This window comes from Egretta garzetta, unplaced genomic scaffold, assembly GCF_000687185.1.
Source record: "Egretta garzetta isolate BGI_Z169 unplaced genomic scaffold, ASM68718v1 scaffold397, whole genome shotgun sequence".
Taxonomy (NCBI): Eukaryota; Metazoa; Chordata; class Aves; order Pelecaniformes; family Ardeidae; genus Egretta; species Egretta garzetta.
Window position 1 is genome coordinate 11,110,299 of NW_009260493.1, and position 17,176 is coordinate 11,127,474.

The 17,176-nt window shown below is 43.4% G+C and overlaps 1 protein-coding gene across 1 annotated transcript in view; it reads left to right on the top strand.

Annotated features, from left to right (window-relative positions):
• THEMIS (thymocyte selection associated) overlaps nt 1-4,939 on the top strand; it is a 77,317-nt gene extending 72,378 nt beyond the window's left edge. Inside the window, exon 7 of the mRNA XM_035899845.1 lies at nt 4,779-4,939. Coding sequence (XP_035755738.1) covers nt 4,779-4,939 — 161 coding nt within the window. The remainder of the gene's footprint in view (nt 1-4,778) is intronic.
• Nucleotides 4,940-17,176: the final 12,237 nt, after the last annotated feature.

Sequence of the window (17,176 nt, forward strand, 5' to 3'; positions counted from 1 at the left end):
GCAATATATGCAGGATAATAATTCTCATCAGAAATCTGCTGTATCAATTTTTCTTTAACCTTGAAAATTATTCTAAGTGGAAATTCTAAAACATTACCTGATTTTCTTGCTCGTGGCTTAGGTTTCTGGAATTGTTACAGTCTGCAATAAAGCAGTGTTTCTGTTGATTTTGTTTATTGATGCCAGGACATTTTAGGGAAGATATTTATATATTCTGACTTTAGGCACTTGATTTAGAAGGCCAGTAGGCTGGAGAAAGAAAAGAAAGGAAGGGCCCTTCTGATTGCAGTGTAGGATGCACACGTAACATCTACTAAATTTGGCAATGAAGACCGTTTAAGAAATTTCTGCCCTGTGCTGTAGCTTGCTGTCCCATCAGTTAGGACAATACATTTGGTTACGAGCCTGCACTCTAAACCAAATATTAAAATGGATTAAACATAATATCAAAAAAAAATGTAAAGCAAAACCTAGAATTCTGAATTATGTTGAAGAAGGCTCTTCTTTCTTCAGTGGCATCACAGGGATTTCATAATAGCGTTCTGAATTAGGTGCACAGGGAAAAGCAATATGAACTAAGAATCCTTTGCTATATGCATGCACGACAACTCTTGCCAGCTTCCACACTTCAGCTCAGTCATTGATTAGGGCAAAACTTTTATTAGATCCTTTGGCTCCTATGGCCCTGTAACTATCTTTAAGAAAATAATTGGACTCTTCTTCCTGGACTTAAGAAAATGACTTAAAACAAGGACATCACATCATTTCATAGGTTGGCAGGTACACTTTAGTAAATTATATTTGAACATTTTCAATCAGCTTACTTCTTAACTAAATCCTACCTATTGCTGTACAGCAGGGGAAAGAAAGCATAGGCTCTGAATCCTTTCGTATTTCCTTCGTCTATGAGATATGACTGATTTTAATTGCAGTGAGACGCAGAGGTTCCAGGCAGGAGCTTGCAGGAGTGGTTGCAAGGAGGAGGCATCGCGGTGTTGTGCGTAGGGTAACTAAAGGGGACTTCACATCAGCCACCTCTCCTGGTCTCTGGCTGTGCTGTCTGGCTCTGCTCCCCCAGCCCCGCACAGAGCAGCACCTGGGAGCCGGGGAGGGGAGGGGGGGCTTCGTGACGGTGCCCTGAACCCTTCACCTTACCCTCTCGCAGGACAGTGGAAGAGGTCAACAGATGTCGCTTTCAGGAAATTTAAGATTTTTTAAGAAATTAAATTTAAGATTAAACATTTCCAAACAATGGGTTAGTAGATTCCAGAGGGAGATAAACATTACCCATACATGAATTGCAACCCTACAGCGCATATGAAATATTGTGACAGTGGCACTTAACGGTTTTTAAAGATATGCTACATCATCACATGAAGGAATGGTTGATGGATACCACCTCAAGGAACAGTCCATTAGTTTTATGGGCTCTGATTCTGCTATCACTCAATAGCTTTCAGTAGCACGTCCTAAGGAGTTAGTTCTCATTAGCACCAAGCAGCACCAGAACCAGGCCCACAACAAATAGAACGCTACTGTTCATAGGTTTGGCTTGTGCAAATTACTTCAGTTCTGTGTATTTTCACTTGAGTGATGTGCAGAAATAAGGATGTGGCTCTACCAGGTTTAGTTCACAATATTATTGCACATAATAATTCACAACTATTGTTTTCAAGTTAGGCATAAACAAGCAATAAATGTTATTATGTGGTTGAATGTTAATTTACGCAGCATAAATCCCAAACAGAGATGTTTACCACAGCTATAAAACTGCATTATGGTCACAGCCAGGGGCGTTTAGGTGTGCAGTCTTGTATGCTCATGAGTTGGGGTTTCTAGCGCTGGCTGCATTCAAGCAAGGGTCCTGATGGTTTGGGTTACTTCTGTTGCCTATATTTTGAAGGAGGGCAGAATGGAGAGTTATAACAACTGTTTGTGACCTTGAAATTTGTGAAAAAACAGCAACTATATCCTGAGGAAAAAAACCCCAAATCCTACCCACTCGAGAATACCAGTGAGATAAATGGAAATTTTTAGTCTGCAGAGCACTACCCCTTCCACTATAAAGGCAAATGTAATTATACAAATTGTTCCAGGAAGAGCAGATTTAATGAAATTTGGTTTAATAAGTATTCAGATCTGTTGTCCCCTACTGCTCCTCTCCCTCTTCCCTGATAATAACCAAAACTCTCCTTATGGCATTCCTATCAAATGAAAAAGAGTAGGTCTGGAGCTATGTGTGTGTTGAGTGGCCAACCATTATCCACACGCTGATTTATCCTGCTGCCTGCTGCCAAATGGAGTATATAACAGCTGTGTTCTGCATGCTTTTCTTTCAGTAGAGGAACTAATTCAACTCTCGCTTTTGTAACCACGTTGAGACTTCTGCCCACTTTTCAAACCTGACTGAAATTGGCAAAAAACCTTTTAAAAGTACTGAAGAGATTGACAGATACATGGATAGACAGCACGATGACATAAGCCTTGTTTCCTTAGCAGGCTGAGATGGCATATCTGATGCAGTAATTCAGTGTTGAGGCTAATAGATTTCTTTTCTCGAACAGGGAAGCCAATTGCATTGATTTCTCTGTTCAGAATTCCCTTGGGATCGTTCAGCTTGTCCCATTCATTGCTTAATGCTTTATTGAAGTGTAAATATATACATTTCAGAAGGCATCCTACACAGGTTTGGGACTGGGGACAGCTGTGATTTAGTCTGGCCTGATGACATTAATTTCCTTTCTCCTTGAGCTGTCTTGCTTAGAAGCGTATCATTTTGTTTGCTTGTGTTTGGGAAAGAAGAAAGTCTAGCTATGCCATCCATGAGCAATCTGTACTTTATATCCATATTAGCAAGTCTAAGTGCACAAACAATATTTCCCTTGCTGAATCACAGGGATTAGCTTATTCTTTCAGTGCCGGTTTTATTCATTAGTTTACTTTTACTGATACCAAACACAGCCAACTTGCAAATGAACTACAAACCTGGAAATGCTCATTAACAAGATAGTGGCCACATGTGTGAGTGAGATCTTAATTAAATTTTTCATCATATGTTTGGGGGTTTGGTTTCTTGTTGGGTTTTTTTTTCCTTTTGAAGCCTAGGTCTGGAAACACTTTTCTAATTTACTCATTCCTAAAAAGTAGCAGAGGGACTTGTGAGTAAATCGGTCTATGATGAACTCTGTGCTGGTGTGGACAGACAGCTGCTTGATTAACTTAATGGTTATTTCTGGCCTTAAAAAATCTATAAAGGAGAAGACCACAACTTCAGATAGAAATGAATCCTGGCCAGTTTTTTGGGGTGAGACACCTCAGCCGTGGAGATTCTCAGGAGGAACACAGGTGGGGTTTGGAAACCATCGAAAGAAGGTTTTCTTGGTGAAAGAGAAGGAAGACAGTGGTCGCAAGGATAAGCTTGGGAGGATGCTTGTTTGAGAAGCTCAGTCCCATGAAGTCCCTGTGTGACAAGCATGGCCTTGCTGGGAGGTCTGATAGGCTGTGAGGCCTTGTGCACGTTTGCAGGTTGTTTCAGGTTATGTCACAGCAAATTAACCAAACAGGAACAGCGGTTCCAAAAGCAGTGTTTCACACTGTTTTGCCATTTCAGGTGAAACTTTTTGCTTTAGAAACACAGTATCCTCTCAGCGCCATTAAATGTGAGGCTTCCTGACGAGCCTTGTGGGTGGGATGCTCCTGGCAGGGGAACTCCTGGGCTGCTCCCCTGTCCAGTGCTGCTGGGCCAAGGGATGCGGTGGCTGGAGAGGGGGAGTTGTGGGGTACCCAGTGACAGATCCTTGTGGGGTACCCAGTGACTGATCCTTGTGGGCTCCTGCTCCACGTGCCCAGTGGTTCCACGTAGAGTTACCTCCAGCCCCAGGGAAGCAGTAGGACTGCCTGGGCAGGGGAGGAGACCCTGGGGCCTTCTGGCAGCAGCTTGTAGCTCACTGGTATGAGCTGTAACGTGAAGCTGTTACTGTGCAGAGATTCAGAGCAGAGCCTGCCCCAGCATCGGAGCTGCAAAGAGGCCTCCCATGAGGGTCACCACCCTTGTGGGAAAATGACACAGCTTTTTGGAAGGTTTGTCCTCGGTATTGCCCCAGGCTGGTCTAGGTGCATGCAAAGAAATGCACTTCAAAACTTTTCACTTTAACCCCAAGCCACTTTCAAGCCTGCATCTTTGTTTGTTATATCACCTTCTGAATAAGAAGAAACTGGGTGGGTTGGCTCTAGTAAATCCCGAAGTAACACCCCAGTTTCCTAGCTGCAGAGGCTTGTCTCTTCAGGCGATGAAACACAAGAACATGGGAGCACATCTGCAATAGGGACGGTATGTGCTGCACGTGGCAAGCGGACTGCTCTTCTCCTGATATAGTCAGTTTTATCTGCCTGCTTTCATGCTGCCAGCGATCACACTTTTTAACCGTTTTAATAAACCTTAGAGTTATCTGTGGACAGTTAGCAGGGAGTGGACAACAGATTCTCCTGTTTGCCCACAGACTTTGAGCTACAAGTATTATGCGAACACTGAAATAGGAATTCTTAAGAGCAAAGACTCTCTTACAAAATGCTCAGCTGGGTTTCATTCTTGATCTGCCACAGATATTGTTCAGGAACTTGAGCAAGTCATTTAAGGTCTCTGTGAAAATGAGAAAAGTGAGGAGAACATTGCTTTCTTTGGGTCTTGCTTTTGTGGTTGTCTGTATGAATTGTACACTTTGTCAGAGCAAGGGCAGAGCCTTCCATTTCCTTACAGCTATTTTTTGCTAATTGCTCAGGTCTAACAAATAAGGCACTTGGAAAGTGTGAGGCAGAAAAGGAAGAGGAAGACGAGCACAACTATGACTATGTGGATGAAAACATAATTGAAAACATAAGAAAAGTGTTTCAAGACACCACTGTTAGAAATAAGCATGCGCTCTCTGAAGGCAGAAGGTGAGTGTGACCTATGATCACTTAAGGATGCAAACAAGTACGGGCAGCACGGCTTTTCAGACTGGCTGGTAACCTTCACTCCCCCAAATGAGGAAGGGTTTCCCCTAGGAGCTGCTGCCGTTGCCCCCAGTGCCCTATGAATAAGAAGGGCACCTCTGAGCTGCCGCCTGTGACACCCTGCTGCTCTTAGCGATGTCACCTTTGTCAAAGCGGTATCTACTGTTGTTCTGATGACAGAAGGGCACAGGCAAGACCAAGTTTACAGACTGAGACAAAACCTTAATTAGACTAACAGTTATCCTTAAAAAAACACACAGAAACCCAGAGAAAGGCTTTGTATCTGAAAGCCTGTCTAATTTTTCTGATTTGTGCTTTTGTCTGTAACAAATTATAGCACTCTAAATGCAATCCTTTTCCTCTTTTTAGAAGTGGATGCCTTGTTGTGCATGACTAAGGTTTGTCTCTTAAAAAGCTTTCAGGAATTATCTCTGTTTTCACTAAATCCTTGAGGTTCTGCTCTGGCAGTCTGCAGAGACTTAAAGTGCTAGTGAAGAGGGCCTTTGCTTCTGAAAAGCTCCAAATATCATTTCCAGCTAAACACAGATTAGACTTTTTTTCTAGATCTGAGTGAAACTGTGTAGTCCCAGCTCTTTTCACTCACTGCCGAACCTTCTATGAACTTCACTTGATTTGGCTGAATTGCTTCTCTTGTCAAGAGAAAGCCCTGAAAACCCAGCAAAACTTGAAATGTTGTGTTTCAGAGATTTAAAAAATTATTTTATTATGAAGTGGTATATTATTTCAGAATGTACTTTGTATGTATTTTAAAGTGGCTTGCAACGTTTCTATTCAATTTGAGTTAAGCAGCGTACTGAATCTGAAATAAGCTCTTATTTTTTTTCTGAAATGCTCAACCCCCTCAGAAGCACAACATCCAGGGCAGTGTGTGGTATCCGTGTGGCCATCTCTTCTCCTGCTCACAGCCACAGAAACGCCAAAGTTACAGGAAAGACTGAAAAATGAAACCAAGTAGGGCGTTTCACGTAATGCTTTGCTTCCTCAGTCCACTGAGGATGGGGACTTGCTCAATCGCATAAAGAAGTCGAGAAAGAGAGCATGAAACTCTCTTTTGACTGAAATAGTCCTTTTGACTATAGGCATTAAGGGAAAAGCACAGTTTCCAGAGGCAGTGCCAGCCTAGAGGATCAGCCTCTAATTATATTACTTACTGTCATGGCATCAGTTCCTTTAAGTCTTTATCCACCTGCCCTTTAAACTCCCTATCAATGAGGCAAGGTTTCACTTTATTAGTTGTCTTCTTTGAGGGCTCTAGCAAAACATGAAAGAAAGGACCTTTGCCGCCTTGAGGGAGATGACTGTCTGTCTTGGATTATGAAGCAATCCCATAAATTATCATCCTCGGTGCATGACAGAAGTATCCACCCTCTGAAATCATTAGCTAGCCAAGGAGCACATAGCTCCTCCAGGCTGCTGTTCTCTCCCCAACCATCAGAAATGGCTTTTATCTAGCACTTAAGATTTCTATCAAGCTTCTGTGCTTGCATTTGCGAGCATTTCGAGAAATATGGATTTGATGTGGGTGTATGAAATTAACCTTTAATGTGGGCAAAAGCCCTATAAAATATCTAGCCAGGTAAAATGAATGCTGGAGCTTAGAAAATCAGCTTTTAAGCATGTATGCTACACAGCTGGTTGAAGGGGCTATTAAAAATAACCAAATTAGCTGTTTTAGGCTTACTTACAGGCAAATAATGCACAAAAATGAATTGTTTCTTGCATCTGTGCTAAATGCCTAACATCCGATCATGCTAGTTCTACTTCAAGAATTCATCAATCAACCATTTCCTACCCATGGTCCCTCCTTTCCTCAGGACATTTATGCTATTTGTGAATATCCGCTTTTAATTATTTGGTACATATGGTCTATCAAAATTAAATCTATTGATCCAAATTACTTTTTATTTAAAAGTCATTAGGGGAAAAAAATTGTTTTATTGAAATACAGGGGTAAACCTCAACAGTCAGGTGTACTTCGAGAAAATCGGTATTTATTATTTGCAGTGTTTCATCAGTGCCCCAAAAAAGTCTTTCCACAGTCGGGGCCAAAGAATACCAGCATGGTACCATTAAGAGCTAGTCCTCACCCCAAGTAGGAAGGCACAAGAAAGAACAGAGATTTGCCTCAGGTCATTGCTATGTTAATTTTGATAGAATAAATGTGCCCAGAGGGTCAATGATGTTAACATGACCTCATCACTCCAGAACAATAAGCAATTAAACAAGGGTCTTGACTACAGATGCCTGAGCTTGCTATAGCAACAACCACCATTAACATATTTTAACCTTTCATTAAAGATTCAAGAGAAAATAGGAAAAAAAACCTGGAAGCATTTAAAAAGTGTGGCTTTCTTTTTAACGACACAAGTTTCTTTCCTTTTACCACCATGAGTTGTTTTTTGGGGGATTTTTTTTTTCTGGTGAGCTCTCAGCTCAACAGTCTTTTTTTTTAGACGGTATTCAAGATGTCAATAGCGTTTTTTCTTGGGTGTGAGAAAAACGGGGAGAGAGAAGGTTCATTGCAATGAACTGGAATAGCTCTGGTAATGCCTCATCCCATGTGCCTGCAAACAAAAACGAGCTGGAGGCATGCAGGAGCAGCAACAACAACAAAACCCATCAGCAAAACCAGAGAAGGCAGCTTCTGTCTCCAGTGCTGATAGCTGTTTGTAACCTCATGGCTGGAAAAGGACAGAAACAACATGGTCCGGCCACCTGGAGAGCTGAAAATGAGTACCGGTGTCAGGCTGTTTCAGGACGTTGCTTTCTGGACTTGAACTTCACACAACTGCCGGAAAAGGAATGGTCTCAGCTGACTAAGCCCGGGTGTTTATTAAATAAGAGCCAAAAAAGGAAAAACAGAAAAGAGAGAGAAATGCAACAGGGAACAAAAAACCTACACAGCTGCGTTCTCCTCTTGTCATGAACTCAACAGTTGAGGTCGTTTTGTTTGAACAAAGTAATTTTCTGTATTTCCAATTTGTACTGATTTTTTTAAAAGTAATTGTATGAAACAGACTGAGGTGGAACTTTTTTCTTTTTTTTTTTTACCTTGCTTGTGCTGAGATGTAGGTTCCTGCATAACAGAAGGCTACAGACAGTGCTATAAATGAAAACCAACCTTGCTGACCCCACCGCATCTTCATTAATCCTTTTGTACTGTTTTTCTATGACATTTCTCCAGAGCTTTCATGCTATTGACCTCTAAGCTAGCCGTTTCTTTCATAGCTCCCCTTGCCTTTGGCTGAAAGGTTGAGGCAAACTTTGCAGCCTCAGGGATATTGAAGTGAGGAACCCAAATCTGTGACTGGAGTCGTATGGTCTCAGCACTTTTGAAAATCCCTCTCCTCTTAAGTAGTTGTCAATACAGATTTGGGGTTATCACCTACTTTGCTAATTTTTGTTGTTAGGTAATTTTTCTAGTGCCTGGTGTTTTCACTTTTCCCTAATGTGCAAACTGAAGCTTTTTTCCCAGGGTGCAACCAGTGGTGATTACAGAAGGAACGAAGAGTCGAGAGGGAGCAAATAAATAGTGTGCTGCTCCAAGAGCTGCAATTCAGTTCTTAGCTTTGACACAGGCAGGACTTCAAGCAGCTTGTCTCAGAGCAGTTGTAGGGTCAGAGAGCCTAAGGGCAGGGAAGTCTACCAGACTACCATGATTATCTAGATGTTCCTCCGCTATGCACAGGTCTTGCCGTTCCCCTGGAGGGCAGATTAAAACATGACTTTTTGTAGCATGGCAGAACTGGGAACAGAGCCCACTGGGTGAAGTCTTGGCACACCGGCATATTGCCATTAAGTCTTAATTGAATTATAAATTAACTTCCCTCCAGGCCTGCATCTCTGTTTCCCCAGCCCCAGGGCACACCCATCAGAAGCCTCTCTCCAAGAGGGGGGTGTCTCTTCTCCCATGTCTGCCAGACCAAGAACATCATTCAGGCATCACGGGCGTAGTCACACTGGAGAAACACCAGGAAAACCTTTTGCTGGGGTCACAGCTTACACTGACTAAATGAGCTCTTTCACCCCGTATAGGCCAAACATTTCCCTAAACTGCATAAACCGTACTAGTAAAAGAAAAATGTACTGGTATGCGTTTCACACACTTAGGCAAAGTTGCTGGCATAGCTGTGTCTGAGTCATATATTCACTTTATTCTTGCTGTAGTTTTGGAATTGCCAGGATAATTGTACTGACAAACCATTTTACGGCACAGACAAGCCCTAACTTGCAGCCATTAATTTGACTCAAGAGCTCGCTCACCTGCATTCTCTGTGTAATTTTTAAATCCAAATGTAAAGGTTTCCCATTTCACCCTGTCATTTTGTTTTGTTTGTTTTCAGAGACATCTGAAGCAAAATAATTCTGAAATTAACTGGGAACAAATAGGAAGCTGTGTCCTTCACATATTAAGATCGACTGCAACTGTAAGAAAAAGCTGCTCGTGAAAGTGTCCTTGTCTCATGAAGAGCTGTAATTTAACTATAATAATCCCCTGAGAAACTAAACTGCTTACTTGTCCTAAATAAGAAGTCAGACCAGCTAATGTCTCATGACCCTTTGAAGGGACAAAGTTCTTCTGTACATATTTATTCATGAATTCAGATAATGATGCCAAGTCCAATCCTTCATTCTTACTGCACCTGAAATACCAGTTGATTTTCTGAACCACTGTAGGGCATATGCAAAAGGAACATTCCTTACTGAAACAGCTGCATGGTTGTTCCCTTTGTTTTTTTGAGGAGGGAAGAACAGAGAGGGGAATGAAGGGTTGTCTAAGGTGAACGTCCATTTCTTTAGCCAGTCACGTATGCTTCAGGTTAAGGCTCAAAACTGCAAATAGCCAGATTCTGCCACTCTGTCAGATGATGAGCAATGCTTTATTGCACAAGTAGTACTGTTGTACCACAAGTAATTCACCCTGGAAAGCAATGCCACTCCACCTAGAGGGAAGTGCTACTTAGCAGAAGGACTGGGGGTGCCTAAATTAGATAGCATTGCCATCTCCATAACCCTTTGAACAGCTTAAGTTACCTAGAATCACACTAGAGCTGTGGATTTTGCTATTTCATTTATCAGTTAGCTGAAAACACAGCCAGGAAGGACAGAAAATGGAGCTGCAAGAACAGTGGTTGTACCAGTCCTCCCAACTGAGAAAAAGGCGCACGCTGCTCTCTTTAAGAAGCCTGGGAAAAGCAGTGCAGAAGAGTTTCTCCTGCCCCTTGTGGCACCTCCTATTCCCACACAAGTGTCTGGGGGAAGAGGCAGCCCCAGGCGCCTCTGCTTCACATGTGAATGGCCAACACTGCCAGACTGGAGAGAGGGCACTGGAAGAAGCAGCAACAACCTCTTCTCCTTTTTTAAATGAAACAACTATTTGCTTTGAAGGATTTCCTTTTAATTTATATTTCTGGTAACAAAAAGTAAGACCCAAATGGTTACGTGGTATCTGAAAGGATACAAGACCTCCTCGGCCCAGAAGGAAGGACCTCCCTTTGTGCCCTGCCCCTACCATGTGTGTGCCAAGGAGCGGCAAGGAGACTCTCTGCTTGCAGGGGTGGGCATCTCGGTGGGCTTGGCAGTGAGCATGCAATCGGTGCTGATACCAGAGCTGCCGTGTTCCTGCTGGGATCGCTGTGTGCGATCACACGAGCTGCACAAGTAGAGTGTGCTTAACATCTTTGGGCGGCATGGGACCGAGTCCTCATGTTCTGGCAGAGTAAGTCTGGTACCCATCATTTATGGCGTATCAGAATAAGAACAGGGCAGCGCACGCATAGCGAGTGCTGTGTACCCAGGAGTGTTAGATCTAGGGCAAGTGTATATCCCTCTGGCAGTGCTTTGACTCTCAGGGAAAATTATTGAGAACTGATGTGTAAATACACAGTTGATGAGCCAAGAGTTTCCAGACTCAACAGCAGCTTGCTTGGAGTGGCATATCCAGAAATCCCAGACAGCAGGGTGGAGCAAAGGGAATGAGTTTAGAAAGCCTAGACATACCATATTTTTAGTCCTACTGAGGAGTTAAAAAGCAAATGCTCACACAAATGCCTTAATATACTTTAAAGAAAGTCTTTTCAAGCAGACAGTATAGTATCTTCAGAGTTGCCTATTAAAATTCTACTGAATGATTAATTTTCACTAATGCAAATTAATTTAGAATTTTTCAATATTGTCTCACATTAATTTATTCAAGTTAAACGTTCATCCTCATTACAATCAGTTACAATTTAAGTATTAAGAATATCGCTCAGAGTGCTTTGATTCCATGCATATGCAGCATACAGAGTTTTGCATATCACTAGTTAATACACAGGCTTGCAGGTGTGTACAAAACTTGTAACTGGCTGGCACATCACTCGTGGGTATTTGAAATACATGTTAAGCATTTTTCACAAAAGTCTGTATTTCTCTTTGTAGCAGCTCAAAACAGCCCAGTTTGTTATGCCAGCAAATGCAGTCTGGTATTTGAATAAAAGGAACTTGTAGTGTATTTTACTGACTTTTTGTTTCTTTTTTCTACTGAATGTGATGTTGTCCTCTGCTGGATGTTTGAAATATGATACATTGCTACCACAATTTTCCTTCACTAAAGTACCAAAGCCTGACTTCCGCAGCTTAGAAAGGAGAAGAGGAAAGCCAACAGCCTCTCGGGCTGCATTCCGGCAGTGCCAGCAGGTCGAGGGAGGAGACCTTTCCCCTCTGCTCAGCACTGGCCAGGCCACATCTGGATTGCTGTGCCCAGTTCTGGGCTCCTCAGTACAAGAGGAACATGGACATACTGGAGTGAGTCCAACAAAGGGCCACGAAGATGGTTGAGGACTTGAAGCATCTGACATGCAAGGAGAGGCTGAGAGAGCCTAGAAAAAACGAGGCTCTCATTAGTTGCCCTCAGTGTTAGAATGGGTATGTACAGGGTGGGATGCAGTAACTTTCCCAACAAACCTAAGCTTCTTTCAGACACTCTCTGAAAGCATTTTGGAACAAGTTTGTGAACAAACCCAAGACTTATCAGCCCTTTTTGCAGCTTCTTCCCTTTAAAATGTTTCCAGAGAAGCTATTCCTCTTGTTTGCATAGATCCTGTCACATAAGGAGTCCAGTTCTGCCACCCTTGTCATGTGCAACAATCCTGTCTTGTATATTCAACCTCATTGAGTTCAATGAGTTTTATTCATCTGGGCAACGGTGGCAGATCTTATGAACCTTGTAAAGATATTAGTAGCAGAGACGTCCTTGGCATCTTTTCCTCAGGCACATGAGCCAACATCATATCCTATCACAGAAATGAGAGCTAGCCTGGCTGTTGAGTTTGCATGACGCAGAGGGGCGGTAGCATTTGCGTGCAGTTCCTGGCGTGGAAGGGAGGCCGTGGTGCTGTGCTGCGAGGAAAGGACATCCAGTCTTGATGGGGAAAGCAGAGGGGAGGTAGGAGGCATAGAGTAAGATCCTAGTAAAAGGCTCGCGTTCGATGTTTAAGACTTAATAAGTATTGTGATTCCTTTATGCTGCACAGATGACCACAGTGATTTCATACTGTTTGCTAATACATGTTTGACAAAGCTATAATGTCACCACGATCCTTGAGGGACCTGGTTATCATTCCCAGACATTACTGCTTGAGAAGACTGCATTTGAGAGGGGAAAGCCATTTTCAGCTGAACGCAGACCGCGATCGCTATGCCCAAAGAGAATACAAGTGTATTTAAATAATAAGATATTTGCTTTGCAAAAGATTGGCATAAGCTTTTGCACAGACCTGTTAGCTTAAAGGCTTATCTCTTTTAGCGCTAAGAAGTATTTCCAGCGTGTTCTCACTGAAGGCCTGCTCAGGAGCAGCTGCTTCCGCAGCTCTCCATGTGTGCATAAGCCCTTAGTGAGATGGCATTTTCTGTTTGGATGATCAACATGCACATTTTTTATATATCCAGCCTTTGTGCCTGGGAAGATAAGAAGAATCTTCTCCCTGCATTCTTCTTTAAATGCCAAAAGCTCTTTTGTTTAAATGCAACATGTCAAACAAACACTTATCTACCACACTCTTCCCAATAAGAAGCTGCTGTTTATTCTTGATATCTCTTCACTTAAGGCGTTTGATACTTTTCCTACCTCTCCTAAGACTGCCCAAGTGTTTTCCTAACATTTTTTCAGTTTGATGAGCGTGTACCATCTTAACTTTCGACTCCTTGACATCACATTAAAACTGGTAGTCTCCAAAGGAAAAGAGTTTTCTTGCTTATACTTCACATATTAGTGGCAAGTAGTTGCTGGTTTTTAAAAAAATTTTCCTCCCTTCTTTTTTTAATGCGCCTGTGTGCTGGGAGTGTTCTTATGCTTTGCAATAATAGATCTCTTTGAAAAGATTCCTGTCTCTTCTCCTGGGCTTTTGTGTTTTCTAGGATAGCCTTTTATAGTTTTTTCTCTGGGACTGATAAACCCTACGGGTCTGATCTAAGTGTCAGCCGCTGGCAGGCAGGGTGGGAGGAGGGATTACGCTGCCTTTGCCTTGCTGCTGCTGCTCTTGCCCCGGTCCGCTGCTGCCGTCCACCACCAGAGAAGGAGCACTGGAATGGATAGCTCAGTCCAGACATTTTTATATTCTCATGTAACTTTAAATTCCTCATGTGTGTTAAGATTTGGGAGTATGTGGAAATGGCTCCGTGATGTCTTAAGGGCCTGATCCTGCCAGGATTTAAGAAATGCCTGTACATACCAGTGCCTTGTCCCTGTGCTCCCATGACACTGTCCCTGAGGCTCTGGGTGCAGCAGTGCCAGCAGCCGGCGGCTCAGGGCAGCCTCCGAAAGCAGCAGGGCTGGCTTAGCAATTCCTAGGGCAGCGTCAGAAGTTACGATCTTTCTTTCTTGCAAATACACTGGCTCTGTAATCCCCCTGGTCCTCACGGCGCAGAGGAAGGGTCTGCGTGGGGCTCAGGGGGATTGGGTTGCCCCACGGGGTACTGCAGCTGCGTTTTCAGCAAAAACTCTCTTCTCCTATTTGCATCTTATTCCAGCTGCTTGTTCTCCTTAGGTTAAGTGATGATATCTGTTAGTATTTTGGGGCCTAACATCGCAGGTAAGGAGAGGTAGAAACAGCCTTTCTTTCTAAAATGACACTTTTCTCCAGTCCGCAAGGCTGGCTTATACTGCCACTATCTGTCCCACCATACCTGCCGCAGTCCTTTCCTGCGAAAGTGAGCACAAACAGTTTGTGCAGCTCTTTCCCACAGCTACAAATGGTTTGCAGAAGGAATTGAGAGACATTAAGGATTTTGTTTCATTGCATTTTCTGTCCTGGAGAGTTTGGTTAGGCATGGATCAGTCAAAAAACATTAAAAAATTATTGTGGTTTTTCTAGATAAACAGGTTACGTAAATGAAGTCATCTTTTCAGCAAGACTAAATGCCTTGTAACAAATCATGTGTGATTATGCCTCCATCCCTCAGCCTCTGAACCCCGTTTTGAGTGACTGACTGTGCTTCCCAGCCAGAGCAGCCCTTTCCTGCCAGTGCAATCTGGCAGGTCTGCAGTCCTGGGCTCGTCTGGGCTTTCCTAGAGATCCTTACCAGCCCCTGCCTGGGGCAGCACTGCACTTTGCACAGTGCAAGTTTTTTCTTATGGCCCATTTTGTCTTGTCTTTAGTACAGACGATTAGGTCTGAAATGAGTTTAGGTTCAGATCTACAAGCATATTCAAATTCTTATATTGTATCAGAAACATCCTATTGGGTGTTAGGAGCCCAAATGCTTCTGTGGATATGGGCTGTAAGCACCTCAGACTTAAATAGAACAGAGCCCATCAAGTGCTCTGATGTCCAGCATCACTGCAAAAATGAAATGGCGGTGGGAGAGGTGGTATCAAACTGGGATTTTTCTTCGAAAATTAAACTGAAGGAAATATCAGACCTTTTGCAGGTGCCAGCCCTTTGCACTCTGTATATGAAGGCTCAACATGAGATCTGAAAACTGCAATGTGCTCCTCCTGGAGCCACCAAGGTTACGGTGAGGTGAAATGTTGTAAAAACAGTGAATCTCACCACCTTCAGTAGCGGGAGCTAGAGGTCCACAGCTCAAAACACCCTGCCAATGGGGGACAAGTAACATGCCCTGGTCTGAAAAAGTAACCGAGCAGTTTGGTTTTGGGAAATGCAGGGGGTTTTTTTTAATGTTGTGCACCAGCAGTTAAAGTACTTATACTAGGTTCAGTTTTGTTTTCTGTCTGGGAGGGTCCAAATCTACATCTTTGGATTCCCAGCAAAATCTCTTAGCTGCCTGGTTAAAGGCTGCCCTGGGCAAGAGCGTCTTCACTCTCCCTCCATACCTGGCAGGTGTAGGGGACTGGCTTTTTCCACCAGCAAAAAGCACTTAAAGATGCATTAGAGAGCATAGGCTGGAAAGGAAGAGATCCCAAATAAGTCTGCACAGATTAGGGACCACAGAGCATAAAGGAGACTGAGGAGAGGAAGGAGGTGGGTCCCCATCAGCCCCGCAGAGCTGTGGCAGGGCCGCAGCGTTCAGCGCTATTGCCCAAGATTTGAGGATGGTCAGGCTTTTCCCCAGTGGATTTTTATTCTCCTAAGTTCTTTCTTGATCATGAACCCATTTCTAACCTTCCCCCCAAAAGCTGTTTGTTTCACCCCCCTGAGGCTCATTTGCAAGCGTGTACAGAATTTTAATTCCTTGGCTTTCTGGAGCTGCAGTTGTGTTTATGCTTTCTTCTAACAGTGCCCTGCTTAATGTCAAGCGTTCCTCAGCAAAAGGATTATATGCGTGAAAGGCATGAAAACAGGGCTGCAAAACCCAGACTAATGCTGAGTAAGAAAACCCCCTCTGTTTGCAAGTCCTGCTTGCTGGGCAAAGCCCTGCTTTGGTAGCTGTCAGCTTTTGCTAGCACTAACTAGCAGACTCCTCCAGTGTTCTCCAGTCCTTCGCCAGGGACATCCTACCTGGACTGCCTTCTCTTGATACTTTCCTCTCTGCTTATTTTCTGACATCTGTATGTTTTCTTACTAGGATGCATCTATTCTGTTTCCAGGTACCTGGCTCTGCTCTACTTGTAAGGGTCCACCATCCCGTGGTTTGTCTAAAGTCTCACATGTGCTTCAGCCTCCAAAGTGCAATTGCTGGCCAATCTCTAAAGCCTTTACCTGACTGGTTGGCATGCGGGATTAGGAAACAGTGTCTGAAATACGTAAATGCCCAAGGCTGTGTTAAGAAAGATGGCTCTCTTTCAAAAACCAAAGTATTTCCTAATGTTTTCATAAATTCAGGTAAGGAGATATTTGCTTTTTAAAAATGTGTTTTACAAATATCCCCTCAGGTGCCGAAGTCTGCAACTTCTAAGTTTGTTTTTCCTATTTGTATTAATGGCTCTTTTTGTTTTCTCAAAGCACACCTTAGTTTAAATCTAAGTTAACTACAGTAAAGGTCAAATTTTTTTTCCAAACTTTTCTGGAGAACAATTAACTTAATATTTAAACAGCTGGCAGCTGTGGTAATTACTTTTAGATTGTACCTAAAGTCTGCTGGAATCTAATTACTCTAATCTATGAACCAGGTAATTAAGGTAAAAACTCCCACATTTTCTTAGACTTCATTAATGTATTTCCTTTGAAAATTGTTAGCTAATGATGGTACACTAAGAGTTTATCCATAAAATGACAATGAATAATTAAAACCTTTGTCCCGGGACATTAAAGGACAGAATAGTGTTTAACTGCTCAGGGTCCTGATAATTATTTCTTAATTTGCAGTGCAATTTATTGTGCAAGTTTGGGGAGAAAGGACTGATCAAAAAGGTGCAAATAATTTTCTTTTCCTTCGTTTACTCGGTGCCCAGCTGATGATTCAGGAGGTGTGGAGACCCCCGAGGAGCTGATGTCCCTCCCACTGCCCGGAGCTGGACTAGCAGCACAGAGAGATGCCGTGGGCTTGTGTCCGGTGGGTGCAGAGCGGCTTGGCCATTTCATATGGAAAGCGCTGCTGGGTGCAACATCACCCTTCGGGCTTCCGATGGGCCCCCTCGCATGGCTCCCCAGGCATGGGGACACAGCAGCCCAGGGGCCGCTCCCCACCCGTGGCCGCCCACCAGCATCGGGCTCCCCAAGCACCACGCTCCTGCCTGGCAGGGAGGGTGGGCTGTTCAGGGCACCCTCCGAAGGTGCCTGCC